This window comes from Phascolarctos cinereus, unplaced genomic scaffold (genome assembly GCF_003287225.1).
Source record: "Phascolarctos cinereus isolate Bilbo 61053 unplaced genomic scaffold, phaCin_HiC Scaffold_3;HRSCAF=262, whole genome shotgun sequence".
In the NCBI taxonomy this organism is placed as follows: domain Eukaryota; kingdom Metazoa; phylum Chordata; class Mammalia; order Diprotodontia; family Phascolarctidae; genus Phascolarctos; species Phascolarctos cinereus.
Genome location: NW_027555736.1, coordinates 230,490,594 through 230,511,535, shown reverse-complemented (window position 1 = coordinate 230,511,535; position 20,942 = coordinate 230,490,594). Strand labels below are relative to the sequence as shown.

Here is a 20,942-nt window from a genome sequence, read left to right as displayed (position 1 = left end):
CTAGCCTTTTTTGTTATGCATTTTAATAGCACCCCAACCCCCTCCAACCCTGTATGACATCCCAAAAGAAAGGAGAGACTGAGATTACCTCTCAACCCCAGCAAACCCCTCTCTGTTCTAAAGAGCCCTTTCCATTTAGAAGCCTGTGCAAAACACAGGGTTTAGAATCTGAGAACCTGAGTTCAAACCTTACTCCTGCCTCAAAGTCACTTTCTCAGTGGCCTTGAAGAAATCACTTAATTTCTCTGAGTATCTATTTCTGAAAAAATGGTCTGAAAGATAAGTTGCTTGGACTGAATGATCTCTAAAGCCTCTTCTGATGCTACATAAAAATAACAATAGCTAACACATATAGAGTCTTAAGGTTTGCAAATCTCATTTTGTATAGCTATGATCCTATAAGCCCTAAGTTCATCTAAGAGAAGTTTGATGGCCGATAGGGGAGACTTGTGGGGCCTTATAGAAATAACTTCCCATCCCTCATATCCACTTAACAATCCACAAGGCATTTGTCCAGATTGGGTATTATTTATCCAACATTCTTAGTTCTAGAACCACTTCTAGGAGCTACCTGGAGGTATCTAACTCCTCTGAAAACCTTGCCAGCCCTGTTGAGGTTTGATTGGCCCTAGGAGCTCATTCCTAGGAGAGAGGCAGGACAAACTGAAAGCATGGATGCTGCTCAAGTCCATCCTGCAAGGGTCTGGGGCCAGGATCTGCATGGACCACACTGGAAGTCACAGTATTAGCACTGTGATGGGCACCTCGTACGTATTCAAAAAGTTCTGCTACCTCCCTCAGAGAGCTGTCAGAGTCCTCCCAGGCTGCATAAAAAGCTGGATTTATGGAAAGCACTCATTGCTAAAGATCAATTTACTCAACTTACTGGGAGTTAATTTTTCATAAGGCTCCTATCTGCAAGGCCAAAAAAAATGGAAAAATAATGAAAAAATAAAAAGAAATTTAAAAAATAATGAAAAATAAGGTACTGGAGAGCAAGCTAGAACCCAGGTCAGGGAAATGACCTCTATCAGCTCTATCTCCACAAGCATAACTACCTTAGTCTGGGCCCTGTAGTAGAAAGAACAGTGATTCAGAGCACTGGAATTCAAATTTTAGCTCTGATCCTTATCACCTTTATGACCTTGGGCAAGTCACTTAACCTCTCTGAGCCTGAGCATCCTCATCTGCAAAATGAGGAGGTTGGACAAGAGCAAGGATGTCAAGCTCAGATAGAAACAGTTCTTTGCAGGCTGCAGATTGACTTAGAAAACCACAAATAACATCCTCTATGCTGTATTGTATTTTAGGTATTTTTGTTAAACATTTCCCAGTTATCCAGTTGGGCACATTGGGGCTGGGATTTGATGCCTCTGATTTAGATGGATTTTGAAGGTTCCTTCCAGCTTAAACTTATGATCCAGTGACTTAAGACCCTTTTACTAAAAGTGGACTGAAGAATCTTTTCCCCCACTTAACAAAGGCTAAGGAGGTCCCTTTCTGCCATTTTTACTGAACCACTGGAAAGAACCCACCTTCCCTCCCGTCCTCTCTCTGCATTCACTTTCCCTGCTTGGAGAGTCTCAAACTCACATCATTCTCAGAGGTTCCACAGAGTATGCAGGATTTGCACTCGATGCATTGCCACTTGTAGGTTTTGACAGCCTCGGTCATGTTCAGGGTAAACTGCAGGCAGGTGGGGTGACCTGGAGGAAGCCCAAAAAAAGGTCATTGTTAGAAGACAGCTCTGATTTCCCTTAGAGAATAGGAACAATGATCTCATGGGTGCATCGTTTCTTGACCCATGGACGTGTCATCTTGGCTCAGGAAAGAATGACCAAAATCAACCTTGCATGGGACCGCAACCACCCAGCTGTGTCCCACAGAGGCCTGAGAGAAGATGAAACATTAAACCTGTCACTACCAGGGACCAAATAAGACTGAGACACCCTGCTCCATCACTCGTGCTTCCCATCAGTAACAAAACACAAAAAAACCACAACATGATTAGGACAGAAGGCAATTAGACAATGAGCCAGAGAGGGATAGAGGGGAGAATGGAATAGATTACAGGAATGCAGATGCTCATATATTATGATGGATACTAAGCACCAGAAAGTAAACCAGACCCAAGGCCAGGTTATGGCTGCTGAGGCAACACACAAAAACCATGCTAGATTGTCCCCGATGGAATGGAGCAAGGTTTCTGGGAGTAGCAGATTAAGAGAACAGGATTGAGTGGGTTCATTTGTCTGTTAAACCCCACACTTCTGAAAAAGAGAAAGAGGAAGAGAGAGAAGAGGGAGGGAGAGTAAGAGATGGAAACAAAAGGAAACAGAAGGAGAAAGAGAGGCACAGAGAGAGAGATGGAGAGACAGGGGACACAGAGGAGGGAGAAGAGGGAGAGGAGAGGAAAAAAAGATAGATGGAGACAAAGGGTGACAGAGAGAGAGAGAGGGAGAGAGAGAGAGAGAGAGAGAGAGAGAGAGAGAGAGAGAGAGAGAGAGAGAGAGAGGGAGATGAGACAGAGAGGGAGGGAGAGGAAGAGAGACAGAGACATACAAAGAGACAAAGAGATCTTTCAGTTTGAAAAACCATCCCACAAAAACAAGAAAGGGATGTAGAGAAGAAGGGAAAATCATCCAAAAGGGTTCTTCTGGGACAAATTAGGAAGATTCCAAGCCAGGACCCAATGTAACAGGGCCCAAGGTGTGGGCCACAGAAGTAGATGGGAAATATGCTGAGAGGACCCCGAATAAATTTCAGAATCAAAGGGCGCTATGCATTGGAATTCATGCTTTGGGTCAGGCTCCACACTTCTGAACAGAAATTCAGTAATCTCAGTGTGATGGAAACAGGGTAGGAGGGGTAGAACTCCATTTCTTCCATGAAATCACGGGTTAATATGACTATACTCCATGGTCTAGAGACTCAATGCTGCAATGGGGCTTACAATGACAACGTCACAGGTTTGGTTCTTTTTTAGACCAATCACCTCGTTCTATTGTATAACTTAAGGCTGTGTCCCTCACCTTGGTCAGCCATCTCACTGCAGCACACCATTTCAAAGAGTCGGGCCAAAGAGAGTGGATCTATCAGCCTAACTATATTCCCTATTTCTTATGCTGGACTTGAAGTCATGAGGACCAGAGTTCAAATCCTTCTGTGGACACTTACTGACTGTATGAGCCTGAGAACATTATTTAACTCAAGCCTCACTTACCTTATCTGCAAAATAGGGCTTCTATTGGTATCTGCCAAAGGCAGGGGAGCATAGTGGATAGGTGGCTGACTTTGGAATCAGAAGGTCCTGACTCTGACACATACTCTTATTTTTAAACTTAACTAAATGAGCTGAACTTAATAATATAAACAAGTTTAACTGAATTTGACTTAAAATACACACTTTGAAAAAGCCTCCTTTTAATCAAACCCTTCCTCTTATCTCAAAATACAGAGCAACCTTTTCAGCCTTATCTTTCTTAGCTAAGAAAATATTTTTGCCACTAGGCTGTATGCCTCTAACCCTACACCTTGGCGTGAAGGACCAGTGGCAGTTTAAGGACTGCCAGAGGAACATCTCTTTAAAATGTAAAATTTTCACTTTTTTGCCTTCTTTGTCTATGATACCAACCAGAGTTTGGTTCTCCGAGGCACTTTCTAAAACTATAAGCTGCCAGTGGCTTACTGATTTGCATGGGTTACTACATTTGCAGGTACTTTGGGAGTGGGGAAGTTGTGGAAACTCACTCAAAAAAAAAAGAAGAACTTACATTACAGGGTTGTAATGAGGATGTTCGACCACTTTGCAGGTGTTAAAATATTTTGTAACTGTTAGCTGTTGTTTTGTTTTGTTCTGTTGTTGCTGCTGTTGGAAAGCCAGGTCAAAATGCATACCCTTCTGTGAGAGTTTGGAAGTGTCCTCTTCACATAAGAAAGACAGCACATTTCATGGCGTGACTCAAGGCATCACAGCCAATGTCCTAATATTAGTATGAAAATGAGATTGATCCTCATAATAATCAGGCTGAGAAGGGAAGGGAAGGGAAGGGAAAGAGTATTTATTAAGGCCAGATTTGAATTCTGGTCCTCCTACCTGCTTGGCATGGAGAAGCTTGCTAGGATAGCTAGGATAGATAGGCTTTGACAACGCCCTGAAAGAAAATTCTCAAAGCCAGAGTCCTGGGCAATACTGAATGGTTGAACATCAGAAACTGAAAATGACTTTGTTTATGGAAATGACCCCAGAGAGGATGTATTACCATCTACGTTGTCTCTGCACCCTAAGGATGACCAGGCCTTTCCACTGGACTTATGGCTGAAATCTCCTCTATGTGCTGTCTCTATCTTAATAGGTGGAGAAAGCAAGCTCTTTGAAAGCAGGAACTATCTTACTTTTCTATTTGTATCTTCTGTGCCTAGTACAGTGTATTGCACATACTGAGTACTTGATATATGCTTTTCTTTTTCATTCCTTGAAATATTTCACTAGGCTTTGTGATTGTGCTTAAAGTGAATCCATTTCTAAAGAACATATTGAGGTCTGGAGCAAAGGGGGAAAAAAAAAGTTCTCTCTTCAGTTGCCTTAGTGCACCAAGGTTAAGGGGAACCTTGGGTCTCAGTACAGGCATCTGTTTTTTCTCAAGATAAATGTCATTATACCTCAGCTCTGGGAGAGGGAGGAGGTCAGTGGTGAAAAGCACTGTTCTGATTTCACAGATGGGAAGATGGAGGGTGGAAAGGAATATCACACAGACCTTAATTGAACCATATTAGGAACAATGTCTGGGATTCAATCTTCCTTTCTGTTACTACCCTCACTGCTCTCCCATATTATGTTCTCATCATCAGGAATCAGGAAAATTGGTCATTAGGTCAAACAATACAAAAAACAACTCTGCTGGTTTTCCCTGGAAGAAACCAGAAAAGTGACCTGAATGATGGACTCCTTAATACTGGAAATTATTTTCCCAAGAGAAGTGAGGAGGAAAAAAAAACTATCTCTTAGAGTCATTTCATGATAGCAACACAATTTTGTCCCCAGACAACAAATTACAGTCTTAGGAGATAAGTAGTTAGCGAAAAATTTTCTTGATATCCAGGTGGGAAACTAAGGTAAATTAGCAGTGACATTATTTGTTCAAGGTTCCTCATTTTTTAAACTTTCTTTGGGAGGAAATCCTTCCTTTCCTTTACAAATAAAGTTTATGATCATTTCCCTGATTTCTTTTGTCAATACCTCCTTTTGAGTTTGCTTAAAGTAAGATACACTGTACTAGATGGAACAGTGGATAAAAAGCTGGCCTTGAAGCCAGGAAGACCCAGATTCAAGTTCTGCCTCTGACACATACTGGCTGTGTGACCCTGGGGTGGTCACAACCTCTCAGTTTTCTAGGATGTCTTTAAAACTCTAGGGAGCAGAGAAAATGCCAAGATGCACAGACAGAGGGAGTTTCCTCACCTGGAAATTCCTTATACCAATGAAATCATACATAGATTCAGTTCCTATCCATAGTCCTTTTACCTGTACTATTGTTTTAGTTCATGGAAGGTACCAAAGGAGTCTATCTCTAGTTAACAGGGAGTGGATGGGAAGGGCTGTTTCTAAAATTTCTGTTACCAAAATGAATTCAGAAAGGTTGTTCACCATTCTTCCCAGGAGGGTCACTGAAAATCTAGTTCTTCTCAAATCTTTCTCTTGCTTTCTTTTCTAAGCAAAACACAGTAAATCTCCTACTCCACTTTGCACAGGGGTATCACGCTTTCCTCATCCTAACCCTCCCCGTCCCGCAATAAGATAAATCTCCAGAGAGCTCTTTGCAATGGGAAATAAGGCCCATAAAAGCCAAGTTGCTTGGTCAAATACAGATGTCACTCGACAAGCATTTATTGAATGCCTACTATGTGCCAGGGATGCTCTGGGGATACAAAGAAAGGCCAAAGTTGGCTCTACTCTAAAGAAGCTCATAAGTCTAATAGGGGCACAGAGGGGCATGGGGGAGGGGGGACAATATAAAAACAACTATGAATAAAAACTATATACAATAGATACAGTAATAAATTAGAGATAGTCAAGAGATGGAAAGCATCAGTATTAAGGAGGATCAGGAAGGGCTTCTTGGCAAAGGGTGAGATTTTATTTGAGGCTTGAAGGAAGCCAGGGAAGCCAGGAGGTGAGGACAGCAAGAGAGCTCCTTGAGAGTGGGAACTGTTTTCTTTTTGTCTTTGGGCACTCCATGCTGCACATTTCCCACCCAGCTACAGCCCTTTGGACTTCTCCACCACTTCACCCACCACTGGGCCAAAATCTCTCTTCCCTCTCCTTCCTCTTTTCAGCTTACTTTTGTATGTTGTCTTCCCCCATTAGACTGTAAGCTTCTTGAAGGCAGGCACTGTTGGTCTTTCCTTTTCACATTTGTATTTCCAGCTCTTAGAACATAAAAGGCACATTGCTCATTGACTGGCCATGCCTAGACCAGGGCCTGGCACATAGTAGGTACTTAATAAATGCTTGTTGATTGATTGATTAGTTAACTCAATCTTCCTATTTGCTTCTACCTTAGATCTAGGGCTGGAAGGAACCTTAGGGGTCATCTAGTCCAACCCCGACAATTTTGCAGATGGGGAAACTGAGGCCAGGTTGATCACTAGATGAAATTATGCAAGGGACAACTCTGTCTCTCAGTTTACCTAGCAGAAAGCAGAAAAATCACTTGAACAATAAATTCTTTGCCATATCAATAAAATCACAGATCTACCAAAATTTATCCAAGTGGTCTCATGGCAGAGGAGTGGAGGGTTCCACAAAATTATTTTACTTTAAAAAGTAGCCCTTATACTTCAAAATGATAGACATCACTGAGCTAGAGCCTCCATAGGTCAGGGTTCTTATTATCCGCATTTTACAGCTGAAGAAATTGAGGGCAAACAGAAGTGAAAGATTTGCCCAGGGTCACATAGCTAGTAAGTGTCTGAAGCAGGATTCGAACTCAGGTCTGTCCGAGTCCACGGCCAAAGATCTATCTACTGCATCACCTAGCTGAAGAAGGACAAGAACAGAGCTTGGGGGGACACTCTATGAAAAGGGGATGGTAAACAGATAATGATTCAGTGAAGGAGATTAAGGAGCAGACAGAGAGATAGGAGAATTAGAAAAGAATGATGCCACCAAAATCTAGGGAAGATGAGTAACCAAGAAGAGGGATGAACATTTTCAAAAGAGACCAAGAGGTCCAGAAAGATGAAAGAATGTTGTAGTGGAGATGCCCATTCAGATACCAGTTAGAAAAGATGACTTCTGAAGTCCCTTCCAACTGTGAAATTCTTTGTTTTAGATTTTGCGAGTAAACCAGTGACTTGCTCATACAGCATGACCCAGGCTACATACATACAGATAATCACATATCCTTACACACTTTGACAGCTACTTTGCTGATGCAATGGTCCAGAATGCCCATCCCAGACATCTCAACCAGTTAAAAACCCTCCTTGGTTAGCTATTCAAGGCCAAAGCCAGATGCCTCATCCTCCACACAGTCTTCCTGGTTCTCCCAGCCAGAAGTGAGCCCTCTCCCTTCCTACAAATTCTCATTTCTTTCTATGGCTCTCACTACGTCTGATCCTTTCAATAGCACTCACTAGATCCTACCTTGTATTGTAGTTATTTCTATACATATTATAGTATGTCATCTCTGCTAGAGGGCAAACCTCTTGAGGACAGAGATTGGGTCTTACTTTTCCATGCGTGACCTTTCTGAACCTAGTGCCCAGTGTCTTGAACGTAACATACGCTATAAATGTTAGTTGAATTCAGTTGAATCCATATAGCTTCACCCATCCGGGGAAAGAAAGCTCAACTAAATATATTCTTTGTACATTAAACCCACATTATGATCTTGGCTTAGGAGCTAATACAAGTCATTAACCTTACCAATATTTATCACCATAGCCAGCTTCTTTTACAGCAGAATAGCTCCTATTGAATAAACCCTTAGCAAAGAAAAACATATAAACTCCTGCAGCATGTACCTCATATATTGTGATCCTTATTAAAAGGTTCTTTTTTATTCAATTATCCCCAGTATTTAATTTGTACTGTGGTGAGCCACATAAAGCTGATTAAATTAGACCTGCAGAAAGAGCTTTATATCACAAGGTACATCCTGAAAACATAAATACAAGTACATGCAAATATGGGAAAGGTGGAGCCTACTGTTTATGCATTGGGAAATTATAAACATCTAATTATATTTTATTGCCTTGCTTATCAATGCTGATCTCTTAATAACTAATTTCCCAGAAAATACCACCTTTCCTGCTTATAGTCTAAAGCAGATTAGTGTGAAACAAATGACGCTCCTTGGTCTGTTGCTTGAATTGTATAAATCATATAGTGGGCTAAAATAAAACAGATAGAACCAAATTCTACCAGGTATAGTTCTAATAGTAAATTCCCTGGATAGCCTTTAGATAAGAAATTGGTTCTGATGTCTAATAACACTCAATATTATATACATAGAACAGATTTGCACAATTTAAGTATTAACAGAAATGGATAAGATTTATTTAACCATATTTGTGAGATACGCTCTCAAATTTCAGTCTATCATTCCTGAGTCTCTGTCTCTGTATCTTTATCTGGCTGTCTTCCAGTAGAGCAGACTCCAGGCCCATATTGGCCTTCATTAACTGCCTGGTATTAAGCTAGGTCTGAATTATTGCAGGGCATTTTCAAAGTGAATGATCCACTCCTTGATAATCAAGAACTCATCACAGTTTACACAAAACTCAGGACAAATACAGATCACCAGCATATCCCTTTCTTATCAACAGAGAAGTGGTGAACTTTCAGAATGAAGGCAGAATGAGGCATATGTCAGACATAGTGAAAGTATCAGTTCATTTCACTTAATTCTACTTCTATGTGAACTAGAAGCAAAGTAGATGATTATCAATTGTGAAATGGCTAATGAATTGGGGTACCTGAATATAATGAAATATTATATGGCTATGAAGCACACAGGGAGTCATGGGAAGACTTAATATGAACTAATATAAAATGAAGTCAGAAGGAAAAGGACACACACACACACACACACACACACACACACACACACACGGTTTGCCATTTCCTTCTCCAGCTCATTTTACAGATGAGGAAAGTGAGGCAAACAGATTAAGTGACTTGTCCAGAGTCACATGGGTTGGATTCAAACTCAGGTCCTCCTGACTCCAGCGTCAGTGCTTTATCCACTGTACCACCTAGCTGCCCAATGTAACTATCCTCACATGCATATAGATTCAAACTATTGCATCTAGATCAATTCGTGGTAGGCAACATATAGACTGCTTCCCTCATATGAGCACAGTACTCTAGCAGCAAAAAGCACAGTGCCAAGATTCAAAACACAGCATTTTTAGCATAGCATAGCTCACATATAACATTTCCTTCAACATGATGGAAAATTTCCCGAGCCTTATACATCCCTGTGTATTGAAAATCAATGAGCAATTCCCACTCACACGCAGTACATAGTACATAGTACACTGTTCGGTTTGGCTTAGCATGTGAAACATGCTACGGTTGTAAAATAATATCACTAAGTAAACCTAGGGCTTATTTTCATAAACTTACCTGATTGGCCAAGGCAGGTTTACCAAAAAGGCCTTGAGGTTTGTGTGGAGAGAGCCCAGGGGAACCAAGAAACATGATGGGGAGGTAGAGTGAACAGTTCTGGGGCAATGGCCCTAAAACCTAAAACAATCCTGAAAAGCCATCAGAGATGAGGACCAAGGAGAAAGAAGCTAGTTATCATGATCTGAGACTTGTCAACGGTGAGCTAACTGTATTGCTAACCAATTGCTCCTAACAGACAGGTGATGAGGACCAGGCAAAGGAAGAGACATTTTTTTAGACATTGCCAATTCAGAAAGTTGTTTTGATTGGCTATGCATATTTATTACTAAAGGTTTTTTACTTTATTTTTAATGGGGGGAGGGATGTGGTAAGGAGAGAAAATAGATTTATGCTCACTGAAAAAATGAAAGTAAATTTTAAAAAAAGTAAATACAAGAAAGTATATTTCCTAGTAGACTTTCACAAAATAATATTTTGAAGATACCAGCAGTCCAAAATCTTGCTCCCCATCAGTTAAAGTAAGAGAATGTTTAAAAGCAGATTTGTTGAGACCAAGACTCATGACTGAACTAGGCCACTTTTTTATTTTAAAGACTAAAAGGGAGGGGGAACCACCCCGATCATTCAGTAACTACTGTCTAGAACTTAGGTCAAATTTTCCTCAACTGTTTCTCTCCTAGCACAATCCCAACACAGACAAGACAGCCACTAAAAGTCATCTGCTCTGAAATCTAAAGCTCTCTTTACCCATTGTTGCAGAGATGGGCTCTTCATGGATACCATGCAGGGAAGGAGGTGGGGAGAGGGGAAATCAATTCTGTTTCACTATTCAGGTAGATTAGAGCAGGCCTGAATTGGCTCATGTCCCATTGAGCTGACAATGCAGGGCAGGAGGTGTGTGATAAGAATAGGGGTCATCGAAACCAAATGCTCTGGTTTCACTTCCCCTTGATTTCCTGGCCATGCTGAGTGAATTAAAGCCAACCATCTGGCACATGGACTCTTGCCCCTGCTGCAATATAGGAGAGCCAGCTTGAATTAGGACCTAAAGCTCTTTATCAATCATGGAAGTCTCTCACTGGCAACCATTTTGCAAAGGAGGCCTTAGTCTCAACACGAGACTATCCATCACCTGTCTTCCCTGAAAACACTTGGGTTTTGTTTGTTGGTTGGTTTGTTTTTTAAATCAGGAAACTTGGGCATAAAGGTAAAACTGTGGCCCTAAGCAGATGTCTTCTATCTCCTGGGCTTCTGCCAACCCTGACGTGGCTCAGAAAGCTTCATGAGATGTGAGTGGGTGATGCTGATGCTGATGCCCTCCTGATGAGCAGTACCAGCAGCGGGTCAAGACAGATTTCAAGGGATCCTTCAGCTGCCTCATGCAAGCATCAAAAGATAATAGACATAAAGCTAAAAAGGAACTGAGAGGTCACTAAGTCCAAGCCCTTCATTTTATAGATTAGAAAACCGAGTCATAGAGAGGCTAAGTGACTTGCCCAAAGTTATATAGCCAGTAAGTATATAAGGCAGGATTAGAAACCAAGTCACCTTGATTTCAGGTACAGTTCCCTATATACTACATCATGAAATTGGATAGATTATTTGTGAGTCCAGGAAGTGGGGAGGGTTTTTTTCATTTTCTAAGAAATCTTATGAAGCTCAGCTACCACCTAGAATTTACATCAAGTTTCCCTCACCCACCTGTTTCTCTCAAAGACAATCCCACCACCAAAACTTAAACTGGAAAGGGGCTTGAGAATGAGAGATGCCTTCTTGTTTTCTTTCAATCATCCTCTTTCTGCTGGAGAAATGCTTATCCATATGAATGCTTAAAAAAATCAACTCTAAATTGTTTGCTGTTGTTCAATAATTTTTCAGTCATGTCCAACTCTTCATGACCCCATTTGTGGTTTTCTTGGCAAAGATACTGGAATGTTTCGCCATTTCCTGCTCCAGCTCATTTTACAGATGAGAAAACTGAGGCAAACAGGGTGAAGTGACTTCCCTGGGGTCACACAGCTAGTAAGTGTCTAAGACTTAACCTCAACTAAATCCATTTTCAGATATCCTTCTGCCTTGAAAGAGTCATTTGACCCTTTGAGATTAGATTCTGGGAGGAAAACTAGCTAAGATAGTACCAAAAGCTAAAGAAAGATGGTAGAAGATAAGGAGGCACCTAGAGGATGAGATTGAAGCATTGTGCTAAGATGTGGAGTCTACTAAGAATGGAAAAAAAAACATTCACCAATATTAAAGTTAACTGAACATTCGTATGTTGGGAAGGAAATGCATGCCCCAGGTTTTATAAGAGATGAAAAGGCAAAGAAAGTTTCACAACTCTAAAAAGTAAAAATAAACACTTAAGACTTGCAAAGCCTTTTTTGAAGATATCATTCTCCAAAATTCCCCGCCTTCCAGGTTGGGAAATCAAGGTACCAGGAAGCCCTAGTATTGAATCTATATTTCAGAGACAGTATAATTTGAAGAGACTGTTATATGGTCTCAAGAAATCTGACTCACTAGAAGAAAATAATGATAGCTTATATCTATATGGACTCCACAGTATCCAAAGAATTTTGTTACAACACTGCCATTCCACAAGATTTCTTTCCCATCACAGAGCTACTGTTCACCTGTTCCCATTCCCCACAGCTCTTTAACCCCATCTCTTATGGTGATTCCCTATTAGAATTCTCTCAAGCTTTTCAGATAGTTGAGATGCATGAGCATCATTCCACACCGGCCAGTGTCTACAGAGGCAAGCTCCCTTAATATAAAGAAATCTTCCTGCTAGAAACCTCTGAGACTAGGGAGAGGAACATGAAGTCACGTTATTCTCTCTCTGTCTCATAATGGGATTGTTATTCTGGGGTAAAAGATCCCTCTCCCCCAAAATCATCACAAATTTGGGTATGTTGAGCCTGGCCAAAGCTAGGGGAGTTAAAAGCAATAATAACTACTTAGAATTCTATCATGCTTTATGGTAGACAAAGTACTTTACCCCATAGTAACCCTTCCTGAAAAATGTATAGGTATCATTGTCCCCATTTTAGAGATGATGAAACTGAGCCTTGGGTGGTTTAAATGACTTTCCTAAAGTCAAACAATTGTTAAGTGATAGAGTCAGAACTTAGTCCAAATCCATTTGGCAGACGTTTATTGACCATGCACCATATTGAGCATTGGGGCAAAGACAAGGTTAAATTAGGTACAGTTTTTGCTACAATGGACTTTACAGTCTAGAATATTCAAACCTCAGTCTTCTGACTCCAAGTCCACCGAGTAAATAATTAACAAGCATTGATTAAGTACCTACTATGCAGCAGGTATTGTACAAGGCACTAGAACAAAATTAAGTGGTTCCTGCCCTCAAGGAACTTATATTCTACCAGGGGAGAAGAGATTATACATACATACACACACACACCACATACACATATATGTATATATAATTTTCCATTGTTTTCACTATATAACCTAGCTTTGGGGGGGTTTTTGTTGTTGTTCAGTTATGTCTGACTTTTCATGAACCCATGAACCATAGCATGGCAGGCCCTTCTATCATCCACTATCTCTTAAAGTCTGTCTAATTTCATGTTCGTTGTTTCCATGACAGTATCTATCCATTTCATCCTCCACCATTCCATTTTCCTTTCGCTTTCAATCTTTCCCAATATCAGGGTATTTTCCAATGAGTTCTGTCTTCTTATTAAGTAGCCAAAGTACAACCTGAGCTAATTAAATGCGAAAAATAAAGTTATTTGAAGGTATCCAAGCCATGTGGGTTGGAGAAAGGAAAGAAGATGAAGGAAGAAGGGAGATAAGAATTTGTGAAGAAACCAAATGATTTTTTTGAGATATGTGAAGTTTGAGAACTTTTAGAGCAAGTTTGGGGTCATTATAGGGATTAGAACGTAGGAAGAACTGAAAAGAGTTGGAGGTTCTGAGTACTCCTTGAAAACCTAATAGCCAGCATTTTCTATGACACTTTAAGTAAAGTGCTTCACAAACTTCGTTTAATTTTATCATCACAACAACCCTGGGAGGTAGGTACTATTATTATCCCTATTTTACAGATGAGGAAACTGAGGATCACAGAGGTTAAAAAACTTATCTAGAGTCATACAGCTAGTAAGCATCGCATGGGATTTGAAATCAGGACTTGCTGACAGCAGGTCCTGTGCTCTATTCATAGTATCATCCCAGCTGGCTCCATCAGAAGCAAGGGAGTAATGGAGGGAGCACTGGACAGATAGACAGAGACAGAAGGACAGAGAGACCAATTCAGATGTTGACTAACTGATTGATATGGCATCTTCTGCTCAGGGAAACTGAATAAAAGATAAGTTCCCAGAATCATAAAAAAAGGCTCATCAGGGTATTCCCATGGGCAGAGCCCAAGTGCACAGGAATTGAGTAGAAGTGTCAGGTGGCTCTGAGGAAGGCTGTTTTTGTCAGGCTAAGGCTGGTCTAACAGGAAAGAACCTACTTCAGGGTCCCAGGAGCTGAGAATGAGAAATCATCATAGATTTACGGGTGGGAAGCAGAATGCACAAACAAGAAAAGGCAGTGACTCCAAAGGATTCATGATAGAAAATACTGTGTACATCCATAAAAAAATAACTGTGGAGTCTGAATGCAGATCAAAGCGTATTATTTGCTCTCTCTCTCTTTTTGTTTGTTTCATCTTTCCTGTGGTTTTTCCCATTGGTTCTAATTCTTCTTTACAACATGACTAATGTGAAAATAGATTCAACAAGAATGTATATGTAGAGCCTATATCAAATTGCATGTCATCTTGGGGTGGGGGAAGGGGAGAGATGGGGAGAAAATTAGGAACTCAAAATCTTACGCAAGTGAATGTTGAAAACTAAATAAATTTTAAAAAAGAAAATAAAAGGCAGTGACTCGAAGGGCCAGAGAGAGGACAACTAGCCTGGCTAACTAGAAATGGAGATCACCTGAAAGAGGACTTTTGGCAAGCTAATTGAACAACTCAAGATTGTGTATTTGCAACCTGTGTCTATGATACAGAGGCCTTAAATTCCCTCAGAGTGTAGTTAAAGTTAGCTCTGCCCTTGAGCAAGTTCTGAATGGCATATAGCCCCTACGCAGTAGGGGAAGAGGGAGAGGGAGTACCGAGAGAAGAGAAAGTAGAGAAAGGCTGGGATCCATAGGGAACTTTCTTTAAAGGAGAAATGTTCCTGAACTGGACAGAGGAAAGTTGCTCAAGGCAAGAGGCAGCAGGAACCCAGCTGTAGGAGCTGCCCACTTGGGGGCTGTCCTGCCTAATCACATCCAATAACAGGACTCTCAGAAAGGATCCAGCTGGTCCCTGGCAGTTTGATGACCTTGGAAAGGCAGGCTTTTCAATGGCATGTTGGATCTTGAACCAGTGAACTGAGACCACTAATGACTCATCACAGAGCCTTGACATTGCCCTGATAAGAGACACAGAAATGAAGAGGAAATGAGAAAGCAAGAGAGGGAAGAAAGAAGGAAAGAATAGGATGAATGAAGAGTGGAAGAGGGAAATTGAGAGGCAGGAGAGGAGAAAGGAAGGACACAGATGAAGTAGACAGCTAGGTGATATAAGGGCTAGAGCATTGGATCTGGGGTAAGAAAAATGAGAGTTTGAACCCTGCCTGAGACACTAACTAGCTGTGTGACTCTGGGCAAGCTGACCTCTCTTAGCCTCAGTTTCCTCATATGTGAAATGAAAATAATAATAGCATTAACCTCCTGGAGTTGTTATGAGGATTAAATGAGATGATGCACAATAAATATTTATTTGGCCAACCTAAAGGCATTACATAGAAGGGGTAGGGAGGGTTAAAGAGGGAGAAGGGAAGGAAAGAGAACATGAGATAAGGAGGGAGGTGAAAGAGAACAAAGAGACATGTTTTGACTCCTTGTCCACCAAGAAGCCTTGGAAAACTAAGGACTAAAACCATGGCAGTGTTCCTGAATCCAGAAAGGAATGTAAGTCAATAGCTAGGGATGTTAAGCATATTTTCACATGGTATTATTTTGGAAACACAGACCAAAAAAATGCCAACTTTATGATATAGGAACTATGGATACTACATTTTCAGACACCATAGTGAGGGCATGTAGTAATGTACATATAATAGGAAAAATCATAGGACCACAGATGGCATCTGTTCCAATGACCTCAATTTGTAGATAAGGAACGTGAGACCTAGGAAAAGTAATAGGGAGTGACAGAGATAGAAGAAAAAAACTCCCCTTAGTAGCTGCCTCTCCCACTCAGCTCAGGTAGATATGCTTAAGGATTTGGAGGTGGTGGCTGATTGACTTCAAGCCTAACACACGAGATGATTAGAATCTCCCTGTAAAATGAACATCATGGTCTTGCCCACTGGACTTCAGACACCCCACAACCAGCATCATGAGGTTTCTGGCCCCATTTCTCTACCCTTTCCTCAGATCTGCCTGAATTAGCCACCTTGAGTATAAATGGTTGCCCTCCTTTCCCAGCTCTTTAGCTCAAATCCCAGAGCACTCTACCAAGAGGCCCTAAATAGTTGCACTCCCACCCTGGAAATATACTACCTCCACAGCTGTCCATAAGAAAAACTGAGAGAGGCTCCATGTGGTTAATATGGAGCCCCCAAATAATGGTCACCTTTATGACCCTATGATAACTTGAAGGATGAGGAGCAGTTCCACTTTAAATTGTGTCTGTTCCATGGTTTAATATGCTCCCCTCTTCATTTTCCTCCCACCAAGAGCAGGTCTTCCTCATATGATGGGGAACAAACACAGTTATAATCAACAAGGGCCGCATTACACATTTGAAATATGGTCAGTCTACTCACCTAAAAGCCCCTCTCCCAATGCTACCTAACGTTCCATTAGAGATTCTTCTCTTTGGTCAAACACTGTCTTCTCAAAATCCTGAAATCTGAGACTTGGACAGGTCATCCAGTCTAACCCATTACTGCAACAAAGAATACAACATACCTGATGAGTGGCCATCTGGTGGTTGCTTGAAGACCTCCAGTGATGGGGGACTCATCCCCTAAAGCAGCTCATTTCATTTTTTAGACACCTTTAATTATCAGGAAGTTTTTCCTTCCATTAAATCTAAATTTCCTTCTTTGCTACTTTTTACACATTGTTTCTAGTTCTGCCCTCTTAGGCTAAGAAGAACAAATCTAATGACTTTTCCACATGAAAACTCCCCATATGCTTGAAAACAGTTCAGACTTCACTCCTCCCTGCTACATACCCTGAGCTCCCATCAAGTGATCCCCATATGGTATGACCTCAGGTCCTGCATTGTCCTGATTGCTTTTATCAGGACCTTCTATAGGTCATCAGTGTTCTTTCTAAAATGTGTACCCAGAATGCAACACAATATCCCAAATGTAGTCTATCCAGGGCACGGTACAACGGAATTATCACCTCCTTATTTACGGAAGCTATGCCTCTTTTAATGCAGTCTTAAATCAAATTAGCTTTCTAGCTTGTCATCACACTATTGACTCCCATTGTGCTTACAGGCCACTAAAACCTCTACACCTGCTGTCTAGTCACATCTAGTTTGTAGCTGTGAAACTGATTTTTGAACCCAAGTGTAAAATGGAATCCATATTTATTCTTATCAAATTTCATCTTATTCAATTCAGCTCATTGTTAGAGCCTGTCAAGATCTGTTTGAGTTCCAACTCTGTCAGTCAGTATCTTAGCTAACCCTTCCAGCCTTGCATTATCTGCAAATTTGATGCGCAAGTCAGCTTTGCCTTTATCGAAGAAGTTGGTAGAAATGTCCAACAAGCTAGGGCCATGCACAGTCCCCTGAGACCTTCCACTGGTGACCTCCTACCAAGTTCATATGAAACTGTAAAAGACTATTCTTTGTGTCCAGCCATTTGACTAGGTGTACACTTAACTGTACAATTGCCTAGCCCATATCTCTACATATTTTCCACAATAATAGCAGGAAAGACCTATCAAATGCTTTACTAAAATACAGGTAAATTGTATCATCCTCGGTATTCCATTTTAGTAACCCTAAAGGGTAGCTAGGTGGTACAATGGATAGAGTGCTGAGCTTGGAGTCAGGAAGACTCTTTTTAATGAGTTCAAATCTGGCCTCAGACACTTACTAGCTGTATAACTCTGGGCAGGTCACTTAACCCTGTTTGCCTCAGTTCCTCAATCTGTAAAATGAGCTGCAGAAGGAAATGGCAAACCGCTCCAGTATCTTTGCCAAGAAAACCTCAAACGGGGTCATAAAGAGTTGGACACAAACGAACAACAAAAAACCTGTCAAAAAGGGAAAAGTGACTAATCCGTCTTGTTCTCTATTTTTAATTGTTTTTAATTTTCCCCTTTTATCATCATGAACTTCACAAACCTAAAAAAACACCCTGAATATTTCCATATATAAAAGAACAGAAAAAGAGAACTATGTTGGAAACTATAAAACTTTTCTACAAATAGCTTCATTTGGGGAGACATTTCTGTATATTTCAAATTTACCATAGTAATTCCAACACTGCCCCTGCTTGCCTGAATTCCCTTCTAAACTTCCTCCTGTTGTCTTCTGCTTGTTTTTAAAATTATTCTCTGACACTTTTTTCTTTCATTTTTTCAGTTTTATTATCACTACCCTCCTATTCTCCCCTAGTCTTCCTCCCATTCCCCAAAAATGAAATCCCTCCTAAACACAGTCAGCAAAACCCTACACTGGCCACCACTTGAAATGTGCATTCATTCTGCACTTCAGTTAAATCGCCTATCAAAAGGTGGGAAGCATGATTCATCCTCAGCCTTCTGGAGTCACGACTGGTCATTGCATTAACCAAGATTCTTAAATCTTTCACAGCAGCTTTCTTTTACAATGTTGTTGTTATTGTATAAATTGTTTTCCTGGTTCTCTACTCACTTCACTCTGCATTGATTCGTAGAAATCCCCAGGTTTCTCTGAATCCATCCTTTCCATCATTTTTTACAGCACAATAATATCCCATTTTGTTCTTATGTCACAATTTGTTCAGCCAGTCCCTAATTGATGGATACTCACTTTGTTTTCAATTCTTTACCAAAACACAAAGTACTACTAAAAAATCAAGCACATGGTTCTTTTCTCTTTCTTTGATCTCTTTGGGGTTATAAGTTTAGTAGTGTTATTGCCGGGTCAAAGGGTATGCACAGTTCAGTGACTTTTGGGGTATAGCTCCAAATTGCTTTGTATTATTGTTGTACCCCTTCACAATTCCCCCAGGAGTACATGGGTGTACCTGTCCTCAACAACTGCTATCTTCATCTCTTATTATCTTTGACACTCTGATAGGAGGCAGAACCTCAGATTTACTGTAATTGCATTTCTCTCATTAGTGATTTGGATGACACGATTTATTCTTGGTGAAGCCATGCCTCTTTATGATCACTGCTTCCTTTACTAGTTGTCCACTATCCTTTAATAATACGGTTTAAAATTTTGCCAAGAATCAAAGTCAAGCTTACCAGCCTATAGTTTGAGACCCTACTCTCTTCTTTTCTTGAAAAATTGGAACACTATTTCCCTTTTCCAATCCTGAGACACCCTTTCTTTCACCATGATTTTTTTTTGCATTTTGGTGAGGCAAACAGGGTTAAGTGACTTGTCCAGGGTCACACAGATAGCATGTGCCAAGTATCTGAGGCTGGATTTAAACTCAGGTCCTTCTGACTCCAAGACCGGAGCTCTATCCACCTGCAACACCTAGCTGCCCCCACTATGATCTTTCAAAGATCAGTGATAGCGACTTGCCAATCATATCTGGGAGTTTTAAAAAATTCTATTCCCTGTCCTCTTTTCAAATGAAAATACTCTAGCAGGTATAGTATATTGTGTATCTCATATTTCAGTATGGATGAATTTATTAGACCAGATGAAGGTAGTGGAAAAGCTCTAAGTTCTTGGGATGGGGGAATTAGATAAATAAAGGGGAAATAGAATAGATAAATAAAGAGAAAAGAGTAAAGAAAAGGGAAGTAAGGATCACTGACTGAAGTTCAAAATTTACCTTCACAATTTGGGACCAGTCTTGCCGACTTATAATACTGGCAATGGTGCTGCCCTCATTTCACCAGAGCAGCAGCAAATCTGAGTTAGGAAATAGACAAGATAGCAATAATGATTTTTACCTCCAATAGGAAGGGAAGGGAGAAATGATGTTTTGAATAAAAGAGAACTTAATAAAGTCAGGGTCCATTTTAATTGATTTCAAAACTGATTTTTTAAAACTGATGTTTAAAGTGAAAACTCTGGCAGGAAAGAGTCTGATGTGATTTGCAAAGAAAACACGTTCTCAGCCACCATCCTGAAGGATAAGCTCCCTCATGAGTTATGTGAGCAGAATCCTGGTACGTGTCTTATAACAAAACTGCCCCTTTCCTGTGTAACTGTCTCTGCAAGACTCCAGCCTGATGCCTACTGACTGTCAAACCAGAAAGTCACATCACTGCTAATAAAAACAAAGGGAATTGGCACATTGGCACTATTGAGATTGCGTTGATGAGGGAAGCTCTCAAATGAAGAAACTCCCTCTACTGATGCAGATCCACATGATCTCTGAAACTTACAGTCTTAGGGTTGACCAGAGGACTGACGGGTTAAGTGATTTGTCCGGAGTCATACAGCCAAAACAGTCAGGTGTCAGAAGTGGGACTTGAATCCCGTTCTTCCCAGCTGCCTCTCATATAGTTGCGTGGTTTTCTTTTTTTATTTAGCTAATCAGTAAGTATTCATTAAGTGCCTATTATGTTCCAGGCACTGTCTGTCCTAGGTACTGGGAACATAAGTACAAAGAATGAAATGATCTCTACTCTCAGTGAGCTTCCATTAAAAGAAAACATTCAGAAATACAACAGAGTCCATATGTGGAGGGCATTGAATATAATGTCAAATTTTTTTTAATGGGTTCATTGGTTTTGCTATTTTTCTTCTGTTCCTCCAAAAAAAAGTCTATGCTATAAGAAATGGCTCTCTGAGAAGCATAAGGAAGGGATAAAAGGGGAAATGATTTATAAACAAAATAGATCAATAAAAGTATTTTAAAGATAAATACATCAGAGGGTATTAAGTAGGGGGTGAGGGTGGAGATAGGAGTGGAAATTGAAAAGTCCCAACATCTGGGCCCTCTTGGGAAGGCTCTCAAGTGTCCAGGATTAAAAGGTAATATTAAAATATTCCTGAGGCACACTTAGGGTAAGGCCTAAGACCAAGACCAACCATCCCTTGAGTGGATCACTAATTTGAACACATTATGAATCACAGAGAAGCAAAGAG

The 20,942-nt window shown here is 40.6% G+C and overlaps 1 protein-coding gene across 3 annotated transcripts in view; it reads right to left on the bottom strand.

Moving 5' to 3' along the window:
* Positions 1 to 20,942, bottom strand: part of DPF3 (double PHD fingers 3) — a 406,344-nt gene that overhangs the window by 20,012 nt on the left and 365,390 nt on the right. For 2 of the 3 annotated variants that reach the window (XM_020986373.2, XM_020986372.2), the window contains exon 9: positions 1,594 to 1,706. In XM_020986373.2, the coding sequence (XP_020842032.1) occupies positions 1,594 to 1,706 (113 nt within the window). Of the gene's footprint in view, positions 1 to 1,593; positions 1,707 to 20,942 lie in introns of those variants that run through there. The other variant, XR_002324471.2, reaches the window with a different exon arrangement.